The following is a 16,398-nucleotide window of genomic DNA, read 5'->3' as shown; positions in this document are numbered from 1 at the left end:
AGGCTTAGGCCTAGTACCTTTTATGGGTCAACCAGTAAGGCCTCCTGGGGGAGGTTATGCCGAGAGGCCACAGAATCGAAGAGTGATCCTCTTCTACCCTTCTCTTTCTTCTTCTTTGTCTTCACTTCTTTTTTTCTACCTATCCCCTCCTATACCCCATCCAAGACCCAAGCTTAGCCCACCTAAGTCGATTACCCCAAAACCATCATCAGCCGGCACAAACTAGGAGCTACCAACTCTGAATTTCATACCCAAGGCGCGATAAAATCAAGTTGTAGTGTGATTGGAGAAAGGGAGTGAGACCCCCAAACCGTGTCGAGAGGGCCCGGCGGCTTTCAAACTGTTCTAAGAGGGCAAGCCGAGCCCAAGTGTATCCACGAACCCAACCGCCACGAGGTAGGCGTCTGAATCCCTCGCAACACCAAAATCTCTCTCATCGTTGGCACCTATCCACACAACGCGCACACGCACGAGGTTTTCAGAGGGAGCGATCTCGGCCGGGCCCCATAAACTGGGTCGGTTGGGCCGAGAGGCCAAGATAAAGGTGTGACCAATGTTTTCTTTTTGGAGTGTTGTTTTTCAATTTTTTTTTTTTTTGGGTGAATTAGTGGGGATATCAGGTCCCTACCCATTTATTAATAAACTGAGAATATGTTCATGTTGCACGGGAACACTAGCAACATCAGATGAAATGAAAGGCGTCATAAAGTTTGGGGGGAGCACACTACACCATTGCTTCATTCATAGAAATCGCTGCCTTGGCCAAGGAATCTTTAGCCATATTAACCTCTCTATAAGCGTGTTGGATCCTCCATTGACGGTAAGCAAAAGATGCAAGCTAAGATATACAATTAGCCAACATAATATGTAATCTCCAAGGAGGTTTGCAATGCTGATTCATAGAATCAACAACAAGCTTGGAGTCACTTTCGATGATAAGAGGTACATAGGTTAAGTCCCTCGCAGGGAAATCCTCTTCTCAAGTTCATGAAATTCAACTATCTTATTAATTGTTACCCAATGGAGTTGCAAATACCGCAATGAAACCAGCTGCATCATTTCTGATGATACCCACATCCAGCGTTACCTGGGTTCTGCCTAGAAATCCCATCAATGTTGAGCTTGAAAAATCCTAAACGAGGAGGCAACCAAGCCACATGAATTTGAACAGAGGGAGATAAGATTGGCAGCTATATTAAATTCTGAGAAATGGAATGCCCAATTTTTAACTTTTGCCAATGATCCAAACAAATGAAAAATACGGTGTAGTAGTAGCTCCCTAGGTGTTTCTCCCCATCATGAATCCGAGAATTCCTCTCCATCCAAAGGTTCTAAATGATAAAACAAACTGCATACCTGCGGATCGAAATCTAAATTTAACGCATTTGGCCATCAGTGTTCACTGTGGATTGCTCCAGGGGGAAGCACTTCTCAAATCTACCAAGAATAGATCTCCAAAACAGTTTTGAATATTGGCACTGCACAATGATATGGTCTGAGAGGTCCTCCTCTTGGGAGCACAAGGATCATATGGAAATCGAAGCAAGGCCCCTCGACTGAAATAGCGACAAAGTGGGTAACCTGGAATACAAAGCTAACCAGGTGAAGCATTTTACCTTGGGTAGAGATGTTGTAGACCACAAGATGCTGAAAATGATTTTACAGGGGCATCCCTTCTAATGTATTCCCAAGCTCTCCTAACCGAGAAAAGACTATCTGCCGCATAAATCCATAATAGTTGTTCCTTAAGTGGACGAATGGGCAAAACATGAGAAAGTACCAGCCGTGAGAGAGGGAAAGAGGAGGAAGAAGGAAGATTCCATATGAGGGGTACATTGTCCAGAAAATCAGACACTCTTGCCAGGGCTGAGGAACCATTAACCAAGAGAGTGTCAGGGCCATAGATCTTCAACATAGAATATTGTGATAACCATGGGTCAGTCCAGAAGTCAAATGTTTATGTGAAATGACATGAAATATAACAGTATTCTCATGTTTCTTTTTCTTTATTTTCCAGCTGATTTTATGGCTTGATTTGTTGGGTTCTTTGAAGATATAATATGGAATGAAATCAAAAGATCTTGCCCTTTGTTGTTTGCCGAATAATTTTTCTGATTCTGCTTGCTTTTCTATATACCCAAAATTGATAGCACACAGTTGTTTTGTTACATTGCCCCTTTATTTTTGTATTATTTTATCCCACATTGTTCATACCATTAGTGGCATTTTTCTAGTGCAGAGCTTCTAAAAAATCCAGTGGATGGCTTCTCAGCTGGACTGGTAGATGATGACAATATCTTTGAATGGAACGTGACTATTACTGGACCTCCTGATACCATCTAGTGAGTTTCTTATATCAATGATTCTGTAAGGCCTACATGCACTCATTTCAATTGCCTTAAATCGCTGTCATTGAATGGTTCATCAGTCACTAACTTTTTGAGAGTTTAGCAAGGAAAACTTTCTTGGGAAATTATGGTTAATTTCTAGTTTGGATGTACCCAAAATTAGAAGATTTTTGGATCATCTTCTATAAGCCTTCGCAAATGCACTGTGTAGTTAGTATAACTTCATGCTGTTTGAATTGAAAGGTTAAAAAATCTCGCAACAAGGCGAAAACCCCATTTGAAAAAAGTTCAAATCAGACCTGAATTTTGCATAGGACGAGTTGAACCTTCCCGTGCAAACCAGACCCACCTCTCTCTCTCTCTCTCTCTTTCTCTCTCTCTCTTTCTCTCTCTCTCTCTCTCAACCTGCACAAATCCAACACCCAATTCTCTCTCTCTCACACACACAACCACTGCAGACTCTAGTCCTTATTCATACCCCTCTCTGTCTATTCTCCATTTTTAACAGTATGCTAGTGAGAGCTGGATGGAGAGAGAAAACATGGCAAATGGATGAGAAAATTCAAGAGAGAGAAGACCATCTGTCTCACTCTGTCCTTGCTTCTGATCTCACCATAGACTCTTGTCCATTTCTTGATAAGTATTAGAGGGAACAAAAAGATTATGAGGAAGAGATATAGCATGAATGTCCTGCTCTTGCACCTGAAGGTATCTCAGACCTGGACATGGCTCAGGTCTTTCGTCTTATTTTTTGTTGGGTTTTCTTTTCTTCATTTTGATTGGTTTTGTCTGTTGGTTTTATGACTTAGTTGCTATGAAATTTTTATGTGGTTGAAATTATTTGGGAATAAATGTTGACTTCTTTAGCGTGTACTTAAAATTGTAAGAATCTCACCCATTTTAAACAGCACTTGGAAAAATTCTCTGCAGCTCTTTGTGACTCGAATGAGAAATTCTTTTTACCCATATTCAATTTGGAAATCAATGACTATCATGAATGCTTCTACATCTTTTAGAGAGAGAAGATGGGGTGTTGAAGAGTATATTGTTGCTAGAAAGTTTTAACATTTTCTGGTAGGTCACCAGGAAAATGTGACAGCTGTAGGCCTGCTGGAGATTTTACTGGATAGGGTTTGAGTAAATATTGGGGGCAGAGAGGAGCATGCCTTCATGTGAGGGGTTTGGAGAAGACTGATGGTGGAGTAGCCGGCATGGGGTGGGGATTACCAAAAAAATACGTTTACAACACCCAAACAAAAAAAGAAAAAAGATTAGGAAATAACTCTAAATTGGTTTCAATTTTTACTTGAGATACTTGTAATTTTTGTATAATAAGTTTCTTTTATTTGACAGCCAAACTAGCCTAAACTTTTTCTGAATTCTATAGAAAAAAACATACTGAAGATCAAAATGTTGTTTTTGAGTTTTTCCTTTGTTTAGTTAGCAAGTAGCATAGTTGCTGGGATCTCCCAATCTAGGGGTCGATCTCGCTCCGGAAGCTTGATCCGGTGCTCTGAGACATGGGATCTCGATTCTAGGATTTTTTTTTATTCTTTTATTAAGGGATCTTTGATTGAGGATCTTTATCTGCGAAATTGAGGATCTTGGTCAGCGAAATTGAGGATCTAAGATCCCAAGTTAATCGGATTCAGATCCCTATTTTCAAAATCATGGTTCCATGAGTAGCGGAATAGGATTCGTGCAGCTGATCCCAAATAGTTGGGAAAAGGCTCGCATGATGATGATGATAGTTCCATGAGTAACAAGAACCTAAATTCCAAATAGTGTGGGCAAATAAATGGAAAATCCCAAATATAGTATCATATGCAACTTGCATGTGGTGTGCACGTGTATAACAAAAACTCAGCATAGATCGTCCATCCTCAAGGGCGTTTTAATGTTAGAGTTCCAAGGACCTTCATTCACCCTAGAACATGATTCATCTTCATTGTCCGACATGATAACATACAATTGTTGCCTACAGATGTGTATTAAAACACACACATGATGTATATCATATGAATTCGAAAGCTGAAAAAAGGTTCCTTCACTGTATTGAAAGGAAATGATGGTATCTGTAAAATGCTTCCACTTTATTCTTGCTTTTTGTCATTTCACTGGTTTCAGTTCGCCTTCAGTTGGGGAGGTAAGAGAGTTTAGTCTTGTCACTGAGAGAGAGAGAGAGAGAGAGAGAGAGAGAGCACAATTTTCACTTCTCATGTATGAAACACACTCCAATGATAGAAAAGTAAGAGAATTTTTTCAAAGACAAGATTCTTGTATCTAATAATAATTTAGTTTTCTAATTCAGAAAACATTAATTGTCATTCAATAGAATCTGTTCTTTTCTTGTATTTAATGATAATTTAGTTTTCTAATTCAGAAAAAGTTAATTGTCATCCAATAGCATCTGTTCTCAAAGTACATTATGTGAATTCTGGGATCCTCAATCCTAAGTTTGACAGATTGCATTCCCATATTGTTTAGCATTCTCTCCTGGGCCAATTTAGATCGTGCTCCCTTAATGTGGGGGAACTCAATCCCCTTATCTCATGCTGTATTGCTCTTGTTCCCTTTTTCTACGGATCTTCGAGCCTCAAGTAGGGGCTCTGATCTAGAAAATCTCTGTTCCCAGTTTTCTTGGATGAGGATATGATCAAATTTAAATGTCACATAAGTCATATTTTTATGAAATTAACTTATTCAACTTGGAGCATTTTAGAAACAAAAACTTGCACATGGACACACCACTCACACACATCTGCCTCCAAACCTTCCTAGAGTAATGCAGCATAGATAGAAGAAAAGGTTCTCCTTTTCTATTTTCTTGGATAAGATAACTCTCTATTGTAGCAGTGTTTAATTTCTGTCTTTCTTCGCCTATGCAGATCTTAAGCGTTATGTCTAAAAAGAATTGGAAGAATTCAACACATCTGTTCTTTTTCTAGTCTTGTTTTGTTTTTCTTCTTTAGTTGTCAGTAAGAACATTTTTTATGTTTCGTGAATTTTCTCCGCTATGCTTCTCTTTATCATGGAAGTGGTCTACTTCTCTGCTCTTGACCCAATTGATCACATTTCACTACTGTAGCATGTATGTTCGCTTGGTTATGAGCACATTTTGTGAAATAGGGTTACTGAACAAAAAGAAATAATATCTATTGCTGAAAAAGGGTATCTATTTTTTATTGATCATTCATAGCAGGATGCTTTTGAATTGTTTGGTACTTGGTACCAAGCACCACTTTGAAGTGTTGGTTCCCTAGATTTAAGCTACCCTTATGAATGGTCCATTATGTTGTAGTTATGTTTCTAGTAGCATTTCTGTTGTTTGAAATGGTGGTTTTCAACGAGTAAATCTCTTGTCAACCTTTACCTTAGCTCTCTCTCTCTCTCTCTCTCTCTCTCTCTCTCCCCCCCATTGCAGTGAAGGTGGCTGTTTCAATGCAATTATGAGTTTCCCCTACAACTACCCAAATAGCCCTCCATCTGTGAGGTTTACTTCAGAGTTGTGGCATCCAAATGGTGAGGACATGTCTGTGAACTCTTTCTGATAAAGTTGTATTAATGAGTTCTGGGATCTCAGTCACATAATGTATTGCTTGATACAGTAATAATGTTTCTAGTCCCCTAGTAGGAGTATGTGCATGTTACTTATGACTAGCCCAGATTGTCGTTGCTTTATGCTTTTAATGGTTCTTTGATCATTGATTATACAGTAGTGTTATGATTGTATCAGCTTGGCATGGCATGAGTAAAAGTTGTATATGTGTTTTCCCATAGTTTACCCTGATGGGCGTGTTTGCATCTCCATACTTCATTCCCCTGGGGACGATCCAAATGGTTATGAACTGGCTAGTGAGCGTTGGTCACCAGTACACACAGTAAGCTCTCTCTCCCTCTCTCTCTCTGAGAACAAGCAATGATGATCATTTCACTTTGTACTATTTACACCTTGAAGTATGTAGGTTAATGTGATGAAATGTTCAATGTGATGAAACGTTCTTGGGCTAACTGTAGGTGGAAACAATCCTTTTGAGTATTATATCAATGCTTTCAAGTCCGAATGATGAATCACCTGCAAATATTGATGCTGCGGTGGGTAAATCAACAGTCCTTTGTTTTACTTACATGAGAAATGGAAAAGAAGGAAACAAACTTTGTTTGTGCATGTGAGAGTACTATTTTTTGGTATGTTCCTCAGTAATAAATGGGGAGGGGGATGTCTTAGTGAGACATCTTGTTACCAAATTGTTTTAAGTTTTAATGGTTCATTTCGTCTCATCTTGTGTTCCTAATTTGTGTGTTGGTGCAGAAGGAATGGAGAGATCACAGGGATGAATTTAAAAGGAAGGTGAGCCGCATCGTCCGGAAATCACAGGAAGCTTTATAACATTGTAAAGCATCGGCAATGAATAGTTGCTACTGATTTAATGCCATGGACCTATGTATTTATGATCGAGTATAGACTGCCAAAGGGCAAAGATAGTAATGTCTGTTGAAAAGAGAGAGAGAGAGAGAGAGAGAGAGAGAGAGAGAGGGGCTTAAGTTTAAGAAGACGCATGTTTCGTGTCAACGCGTTAGCATGATTTTATCTTGTCTCACTTGTTCCATTTAGTATCCCCAAAAATCGATCATTATTTGCGTTTGAAAAGAATCATTGTAGGAGCACATGGGCCATTTACTAGCTGTAGGATTCCAAATTCTGTGGACTTAACTCCCTCAACCCAGTGACTAGTGACTTGAGGGAAAAAAAAAGATAATTGTAGGCATTCTTAATGCATGGAAGGAATAATTTTGGGAGAATGAATGGATACTGCTCTACTTTTGGGCTGCTAAATCGAAGTATGTTTAGAATTTTAAATTGAGTATCATTTTCCCAATGATACTCACCTAGTGATTTTAAAGTAGATCTAAAATATTCACGCACGAGAGAGAGAGAGAGAGCATGCCAGGGAAGCTGCACTGTAGAGATGGGCAAAGGTTGGATTTGTTTATCATATAAAGGTACTTGTTGATGGTATTCAATTTCGATAAAAAATTAATATTCAAAGCTTTTTATTTAATTTTTATGTAAATCAATATTTATCTAAAAGTTTTTGAAATTTTATTTAATTGGTATAGTTTTATTTCTTATTTTATATATATTTGATTTTGTTTCTTAAATTTTACAGATTTCCTAATTTTGAACATGACATTTATTTTCTAGTGTTTCTTAATTTTATTTCTTAACTATTAATTGTATTTCTTAACTATTGATAATTGATTGGATTTCCTTCTTATTTGGGAATTTTGGTTTTAGAGAGAGAGAGAGAGAGAGAGAGAGAGAGAGAGAGAGAGAGAGAGATAAAATTGAAGGGGAAAGGATTAATGTAGACAATTATAAACTCCTATGTATTATTCCCTGATGCAAATGGTTGCACTGTGCAATAGCTGAATAATCATACCTAATTATGTAACTAGGAACAGTACACAAATGATTAAACCTATGTGTAGCTTGTGAGGGAAACAAGCATGGGCACAATGCGAGAAAGGGCCTGGGAACAAAAATAAGCAATTTGAGATACTATGGAAACCATTTTATTCTCTTTATTAGTTTTCTTTGTGGAAGGTAGAGTTGAGACTGCAATCGAAGTCCAGTCAAATTGTATAGCCAATATCTACTCCGGGAAGGCCTCGATGACGGATTGGATGGTTGGGATGGAGATGATGTTGAAGCGACGGAAACCTCCATCCTTCAGGAGTTTACCCCATTCCTCTGCTGTCCGCTCTTTCCCGCCCGAAGAGTGTGCGATCATTACCAGGTCGAACGCCAAAGTGGCGTCTCCAAACACCCCTTCTTTCCCACCCACCACTGCATCCACAATTATCACCTTCCCTGTCTTCTCAGGAATCGCCCTCTTGCATTGCTTCAGGATCTTCACACAATCTTCGTCTCCCCAATCGTGCATTATCCACTGTCCCTCAACCAAAAAAAAGAAAAGCAAGTGAGAGACCTTTTAGCAACGCTACATCTCAAGTTTGATTCCTAGTATTAAACTACCTTGCTTCAAAAAAGAAAGAAAAAAAAAAAAAAGAGATAGAGCAGAGAACTTTGTGAGACCATATAAAAGATGTATGGAACTAAGGATTGAATTTCGTCTTGCGCCGAGAAGGTATCGGGCGTAGGTTAGGAACCTTGGAGCACAGTCCCGAGGTACACACATAGTTTTGGGATTCATGGGTTTTTTAGCTATACCCATATCTACATCTGTACAGCATAGTGAAAAGCACATATCTGCCTTTGTTCTAACTTCTAAACTTTTATTATTTGTGCGTTTATGCCTCGCAGCCAAAAGCAATCAAAGCCTTCCATCTTTCAAAATTAAATAACATTCTATGTCACTTCGTATATGCTTAGATACGGAGTCTTTGTAAAAGTTGCTTTTGAAAATCACAAGTGTTTTTCTAAAGAATGTTAGCATTTATTGAAACATACCTCTTTTAAAATGTTTCTTAAAAAATAGGACTACTTTTTAAAAGCATGAATTTTAAATGGAGTGTTGCTAAATATGGTCCTAAGTACGCAGGTCAAAGTTTTAGGGTCATCGATTTCTACATCATTAATATTTGATAAAGGAAAATTGTTTCATGGGACGGGGACCGTATTTCTATATTTGTAGTCCTTGAGGTAGATGGATACAAATATGTGGTCCATCTAAAAACATATGAAACTAATGGTCCAAATGTTTTATTAATAGAATTATTATTTCTAATTTCAAAATTTTGTTTATGTTTTCATATTCATATTCATGATCTTCATGTTAAAGATTACATGTCTTTAAAAATTAAGTCCAAAAACCCAACGCAAAAATAGATTTTTAAGAGGTGACTCATTTTTACATGGGCTCATAGAAATCGTGTCTTTTAAGGTGCTCATTTCTAAATGGACTCATAGAAACCACGTCCTCTGATAAAATCCTTGAGAACAGTCCATTTGTTGGACTTCAAATACCCACTCAAACTGATACACTAGACTACCCTGCAAATGGATGGCAAGATCTATATTTTAAAGTGCTCATGCTTTCTTTTGAAATCGATCAAAAGGTAAATCAGGTCAATTCGGCATACTCCTTATTGTCAACCATGTTTTTTCGGTGGCAAAACAAAATCTGTAGAAGATTTAGAAGGAGTGAGCGGGAGAAGCCCTTTCAAGAATTAAATGAAAGGAAATGATTAAAAGATCAATTTAATGTATTTTTAGGTACTGAGAACAGCAATTTAGAAGAGTTCTATCGATTTATAGAAGGGAAAGTGCTTGATGAGTCTGCATGTGCCCTCCTGGCCATCAAGCGCTCCTCTTTAAGATTCATGGCGAACAAAGAGGATCTTACCAAAACAAAAATGATAATGTATAAAAAATTTCAAAAGCATATTACTTTTAAAATTTTAAAATTTATTTTTCATATTCATAACCCTCATGGTCGAGATTATCGATCCCTAAAAACTTGGACACAAAAACCATCTTTAAGATTAATTTTGAAGAGGCGATGTGCGCAAGTAAATGAATCAGTAGAGTCACCAAAATTATATCCTTTATAGAATATTTTGGGACTGGTGGTAGTTTAGAAAAATTTCCTGCGAATGGCTCTATTTGGGCTGGTATCTCCCCATTGAAGCCCAAAGTTGAAGCAAAATAAAATTGTGACCTTTAATGGGAGATTTCTCAAGTTCATGCAGCTTAGGAGTGGCAATGGGCCAGGCCTGGGCTCATCCCAGCCTGGCGCAAGTTGGGCCCGGGTCCCTATGGGGCCTGTCCTAGCCCATTGGGCCCCTGTTAAGTCCAAAAGCGCCATGGCTTGGTTCAAGCTTTTGGCATTATCCTGGCCAGGCTTAACTAAAAACAACGACAAAAAAATGCAAAAAATATAAGGCAAGGCTCACATCTCAGGCCCAACCTGGCCTACCCTTGCTCTCAAGCCGTCGTGCCCAGTCCTGGCCTGACCCTCGGGCCATATTTTGTAACCAAGCCCTAATTTTTTAGGGCTGGGCGGGGCTACCGGGCCCAATATAGCAGTTGTGAAGCCCTTGCAGTCATATAATAATGACATATAAGAACCCTCGTACTCTATTGTTATTTGCCATCAAAATACGGACGCCATTTCAAGAGTGTGGAGTTCATTCTGGGTCGAGTTTGGATGAGCTTTTGGATTTGTTTGGACCACTAGACCTTTTCTTATTAGGAAAAAGTTTATCTAAAGTTGCAACCTTAAAATTTCTTATTATAGAACAATATTTCGTGTTATGTCATATCCCACCTAATCTCATATCTTGATATTTCATAGTGCAAATATGTTGCTATGTCATATCCTACCTAACCCATATCTCAATAATGGGATTTTTTATTTTGTTTGATTGAGGTCGAAAATCTAACTAACAAGGACATATATTTGATGCACGGGAGCAGCCATCTGAAACCCGGATCTGTGGGCTAGATCGTCCACCCTACAAATCCATGTTAAGCTGATCGGACAAATCAACGACCCAAAAAATTATTAAAAAGTAAAAGAATTAAAAATTAAAATAGAGATTCATGGGGGACCGTAGGAGGGACCTATGACAATGTTAGATATGCTTAAAAAGAGAGAGAGAATATGAAAAGGGGTTTTAGGATGGACAGGGCTAGTATGAGTACCCTTCGAAGACTACTTCGGTCCCAGTTGATTCTTGATATGGGTCGGACCTAGCCACAACCTAGAATGTCTTTTTGCTTTCAAAAAGGAAAAAGTTCATATAGACTTGAGGCTCTAAACAATCAAATTAGAGCCTACCTGAAAATTTCAGTGTTGTTTTGATGCTCAAATATTCTCAAATTGATCATCTCAACATCAAGATACATAGACATGAGAAAAAAATGAATTTCAAGTTTTGGAATAGTGCATCTTGTAACGCATCTTTGAATTACCAATTTTCAAGATTCTCAAGTTTTCATAGATCTGCTTGATCTACACTATTTTTTAAGCTTTAAATTTTATAATTAAAGATGAAAACAAATTTTAAGGCTATCAAAAAAATTTTCAGTATTAAAACCACATTTCTTGATACTATTTGAAGGTGTGCTTTACTTCAATTGTTTAAAGCCTCGGCTCTATACAAACCGCACCCTTCAAAAAACGCTACTTTCAAATATCAAAATTGTCATATTCATGATCCCCACCCTTCAAAAAACGCTACTTTCAAATATCAAAATTTTCATATTCATGATCCCCAATGTCTAGATTGTTGCTCACTTAACATTTGAATTCAAATTTGGAGAGGTGGGGGGCGCACGTATGAATAGCATGTATATAGGATATGAAACACACCCCAGATCACGGTGAACTCTGATGTCTTTTTGGTATTGTGATATGGGTGTGGTTTATAGAAGGCATCAATTTTAAAAGATCAGAGTATGGCGCGCCTCTAAACCTTATTGAAAAATGTATTTTTTTCTCTTGAAAAAATATATTTTTACCTTTAATTATGAAATTTAAAGCGAAAAAACTGGGGCAAATCTATCCAATATCTATATAGTTAAAAATCTTGTAAATGGACTGAATGTGTTTGAAGGTACACTATTTTTATGACTTGAAATTTTTTTTTAATATCTATATATCTCGAGGTCGAAATGATCAATTGAGGATTATCTAATATTATCCTGTAAAGTTATACAATAAAAATTTTCAAAACAAAAAATTTGGAAATTAAATTAGATTTGAATTGGCTAACTTTCTAACTCGGAACGTGATTCTACTAGAGGAATCACCTAGGGTCCTCATTAAACCCGGCAGTAGATACTCTTTAGTATCAAACATGAATTGTACGAGAAAACATAAAACCTAGCAGTAGATACTCTTTAGTATCAAACATGAATAGTACGAGAAAAAAAGGAAATTTCAGCCTCATAACTGGTCAATGTAGTACTTTTTAGCGATTCTTAATTTTGACTCTTTAGAAAATTAGATGAAGGATAAAGTTTATACAAGTGAGAGGCTCTAAACAATCAAATCAGGGAGCACCTAAAAAATTCATTAGAAGAGGTTGTTTCAATGCCCAAAATTCCTCAAATTCATCATCTCAACATCAAGATATACGGACATGGCAAAAAAATGGATTTCAAGTCTTAGAAATAGTGAATCATGTAATGTATTTTTTGGAGAGTCAATTTTCAAGATTTTCAATTGTTCATAGAACTGCTCGATCTACACTATTTTTAAAACTTTAAATTTTATAATTAGATTTGAAAATAAATTTTAAGCTATCACAAAGATTTTCAGTATTGAAATGACATCTTTCGGTACTATTTGGTGCGCCCTACTTTCATGGTTTAGGTAGAAACCACACCCTAAATGAATACTATTTTTGAAGCTCTAAATTCATAGATCTAATGATTTATTGTAATTTGGGAACGGCGAACTCACAAAACTGAGGCCGATCCATAAGTCTGCCCGCCTCAGGGGTTTACTTTTCATATTTATTTATACCACAAGATTTCCTATTCCAAGAGGAGTATACTATCTATTTACTCCCTTGGGAAAAAACTTATTCCAAGGATATATTTTTTATCTTAAATTTTGGGGATGTGATTTCTAGAATCTGGCAAATGAGCTTAAGGATTTTGTTTTTTTTTCGACTGTCGCTCTTTATGTGGCTAAAAAGAATATCATCCCAAGATTGCATTCGAACCATCGAATTTTTGGAGGTAATGATCTAGATATTTATGAACTCAAAATCTAAATTTTTTCTTTGAAAATAATCATCCAGTTATAATTAGATGGATCTCAAAACTTCATAAAAAAAATATTCTCCCAAAATAGTGTTTCCCTGTGGGAGTGAACGTATAGTACACACCCAAGGGAGCTTAGTATGCATGCTTTTTCCTTTATTTGTTTTCTATTTTTTTCCCTATTTATAGCACTTAAAGCCGACTATAAAAATAAAAGGAAAGTATATAATGAGGGACACAGTTTCTATGCATATTGTAGAAATGCTGGTTTGGCAATAAATATATTTTTAAATATAAGTTGATCTCAATTTTTAGAGAAAATAAAATTTTTAACGAGGAGATCATAAATATGATAAAAAAAAAGAAAAGAAAAATGACAATAATAAAAATTAAAAATAATAATTATATTAAAAAGACATTTGGACCATTAGTTGCACTTGTTTTTAGATGGACTACCTGTTTGCATCCATCTTTAAGATGGATGCTTTATATTTCTGAACTGCATATTGTAGAAATGTGGTCCAATCTGCATGAAACTATTTTCTTATAATGAAACCATTTACTTTTGATACAAGATGGTCACAATTAATCTTGACAATTGGATGTGAAATTGATATTATTTACTTTATCGACCAAGCTCAAAATCTAAAAAAAAAATTCTCGAACTTTAACGCACCCAACTATCAGATTTTACATCATATGGTTATAAGTAATTGTGATTTCTTTGTACCAAAAATAAATGATGTCATTACATACTATATCAATAATAAATACTAAAAAAAGAGATACGATGTCAACAATAAATACTGAAGAGAGAGAGAGAGAGAGGACCTTCATGAAAACGGCATCAGCTTGGGGAATAGCATGAAACATATCACCCCCAATATGAACCACTCCAGGGTAGTGGGGTGCAGTGGCCACAACATGAGGCAGGTCAAAGTTAATGCCAGAAATATGAGGGTTTGCCCTCACAATCTCCCCTATAGTCATCCCAGTCCCACCACCAACGTCCACCAAAGATCCCAACCCCTCAAACCCATTCTCATACCCACGCAGCAACGCTTCCAAAACGATCTGAGCATTGCAAGCCATGGCCTCATTAAACAACCTACTGTACTCCCGATTTTTGGCCCCATAACCCCATATTTCCACACCATGCGCCTTCTCAAAAGCCTCACCCCCCTCTAAAACACACCTACTTAAATAGTGCCAAGGCTTAAGAGAAACAACGCCCGTCTCCAACAGCAAAAACGGTGCGAGGCTCGGCCTGTGGACCTGTTTCGTGAGCCAACCAGAGGTACGTGTGGGTCCGTACCTGGTCTCGTCCTCGATCTCCTGCGAAGTAAAGACATGCTTTCGTACCAGGAACCGCATGATGCGGGAGAGGGTGGTGGTGTCCGGGGAGGTCGAGGGGAGAGACATGGCGATCTCAGGGAGACTCAGAGGGGTGTCGCTTTCTTGGAGAAGGTCGGGTATGCCGAGCTCGATCGCGCTCTTTACCGCGAGCGAGTCGGCAAAGGCAAGGGAGAGGCGCCATGCCTCTGCCTGGGCTTGGGCCTGTGCTTGAACTTCGTCCCCCATTTCCAATGGCAATAACAACTCTCTGTGTGGCTTTACTGCATCTATCGTGCGGTAGTATTTATATGCAGCTGCGCCAAGCATCTTTTACGTAAGCGTGACAAATTGGTTGTGTCATTGTGCATTCACTCTGCCTTCTACATCGCTTTCATCACCCAGTTTCTTACCAGACATTTGTTTCTAGAAATTTAAGGAGGCATTATTTTCATTTTTGTTTTTTTTATGGAAATTAAGGAGGCGCATTATTTCCACTTTTGTTTTTTTTGGAAAATTAAGCAGGCGCATTATTATTTATCTGCCTTTATAATATGCCTATATTTTTAGCCAAAATTTTCTGGGGGGGGTTTTATTATTTACTGCAATTGCCATCCTGTCTAACAATCTCAACACCGGATAGAAGGAGAGGACCGATAACACTAAGGAAGAAAGAGAATAATTGTTTACTCCTGCAGGAGTATGCTATCTCTTTAGTCCCTCGGAAAAATGTATGCTAGGGATACTTTTTAGATTTAAAATTTTGGAAATATAATCCTTATAAGACTAAGAATAATCTGAGCAAAACATTTTTCCAAAATAATATCTCTACATATTAGAAAAATTAATGCTCTAAGATTGAATAGAGACCATTCAATTTTTTTAATGGCTAGGTCTAAGGGTCACAAAACTCAAAATTCAAAAAAAAATTTAAAAAATAATTATATTGTAACTGCTATATGGTTCCTAAAATTTTAAATAAAAAAAAAAAAAAAAAGATCATCGTAGTTAGGTATCTTGGCCGAGGGAGTAGATGAACAGTGTGCTCTCACAAGAGCACATTGTATGCACTCTCTAAAAAAAAATTGAGGCTTCTGTTGTTGGGGGACAGATGGGGGCGTGTAAGGAAATAAAAAAGGGAGCCAAAGGAGGCTGGTCGTTGTAATTTTGACCAAAAAAAGAAAAAATTGCTATTTAATAATAAAGGGGTGGGCATGGTGTGCACGTAATTTTCTTTTTCTTTTCTTGAATGACATATTTATGGTGAGATTAGGTCGTCCGATTACATCACATATTTTAATTATTCCCGCTTTTAATCTGATTTGGTAATGGGAAGGCCCCATTGTTGGTTATGCACCGCCAATTGCAGGCAATTGCTTGTGTTGATGAATTGAGTCCTTTGCATCGAAAATTATGTCGGAACCGTAAAAGATTCTACATTTTTTTTTTCTAAATTTAATGGGAAGGTCCCATTTTTTCCCTCACTTTTGGCCCCATGTTGCATACATCCATCCACTTTTTTATTGTTATTTTTTCTTATTTTCTTGGTGTTTGAGGATTAATTACCATCCGTCGAACTGCCCTAAATTTGGCTTGTTCAATATCCCAAATATTGAACAACCTTACTATAACTCTCTTTCTTCGATTTGGGATTGTCCGATATTTCAAGCATCGGACTGAATCTCTTTTTCCATTTTAAATGTGGTCGGATGATTGTAATATTGGACCTTTTTTTTTTTTTTTGTTAAAATATTGGTCCAATATTTGAGATATTAGCAACGTTCTTTGCTTTATCCATCAAGAGAAATCTAATTCGGGCTTAACCCCATTTTCACCTCCAAATCCTCCCTCCCCCCCTCTTCACATTCTCTCTCTCTCTCTACCATCAAACTCGATGTCCTTTAGTCCTCCCCAGCTCTAGCCCTAATTTAGCCAAGACTCCATATTAGCTAGGTATGGTTTATTATTATTATTATT

At 37.4% G+C, this 16,398-nt stretch overlaps 2 protein-coding genes across 10 annotated transcripts in view; one reads left to right on the top strand and one right to left on the bottom strand.

The window, feature by feature from the left end:
* Positions 1–6,999, top strand: part of LOC18431516 (ubiquitin-conjugating enzyme E2 13) — a 48,369-nt gene extending 41,370 nt beyond the window's left edge. For 2 of the 9 annotated variants that reach the window (XM_088858538.1, XM_088858540.1), the window contains 6 exons: positions 2,240–2,342; positions 2,857–3,056; positions 5,773–5,870; positions 6,129–6,229; positions 6,366–6,443; positions 6,661–6,999. In XM_088858538.1, the coding sequence (XP_088714664.1) occupies positions 5,798–5,870; positions 6,129–6,229; positions 6,366–6,443; positions 6,661–6,738 (330 nt within the window). In that variant the 5' untranslated portion in view covers positions 2,240–2,342; positions 2,857–3,056; positions 5,773–5,797 and the 3' untranslated portion in view covers positions 6,739–6,999. Of the gene's footprint in view, positions 1–2,234; positions 2,343–2,856; positions 3,057–5,772; positions 5,871–6,084; positions 6,230–6,365; positions 6,444–6,660 lie in introns of all 9 variants that reach the window. The other 7 variants (XM_011624010.3, XM_088858536.1, XR_016049585.1 and 4 more) reach the window with 6 other exon arrangements.
* A 717-nt stretch (positions 7,000–7,716) lies between these two features.
* LOC18431517 ((R,S)-reticuline 7-O-methyltransferase) lies at positions 7,717–14,699 on the bottom strand. Its single transcript, XM_011624012.3, has 2 exons — positions 13,921–14,699; positions 7,717–8,302 (listed from the first exon to the last, which is right to left on the bottom strand). The coding sequence occupies exons 1-2, from the start codon at positions 14,668–14,670 to the stop codon at positions 8,006–8,008; spliced, it is 1,047 nt and encodes a 348-aa protein (XP_011622314.1). The 5' UTR covers positions 14,671–14,699; the 3' UTR covers positions 7,717–8,005.
* Between the last annotated feature and the right edge of the window lie 1,699 nt (positions 14,700–16,398).

The sequence above is a fragment of the Amborella trichopoda genome, chromosome 2 (genome assembly GCF_054954075.1).
Source record: "Amborella trichopoda isolate Santa Cruz 75 chromosome 2, AtrichopodaSantaCruz75HAP2 v2.0, whole genome shotgun sequence".
Lineage (NCBI taxonomy): Eukaryota > Viridiplantae > Streptophyta > Magnoliopsida > Amborellales > Amborellaceae > Amborella > Amborella trichopoda.
This window is presented reverse-complemented; position numbering and strand designations above follow the sequence as displayed.

What these genes read in the sequence shown, in the direction of transcription:
- LOC18431517 (XM_011624012.3), bottom strand. Translation starts at nt 14,670, where the DNA reads ATGGGGGACGAAGTTCAAGCACAGGCCCAAGCCCAGGCAGAGGCATGG. An exon ending in CTGATGCCGTTTTCATGAAG is followed by an intron (nt 8,303 to 13,920) that starts GTCCTCTCTCTC and finishes GTTGAGGGACAG; the next exon opens with TGGATAATGCACGATTGGGG.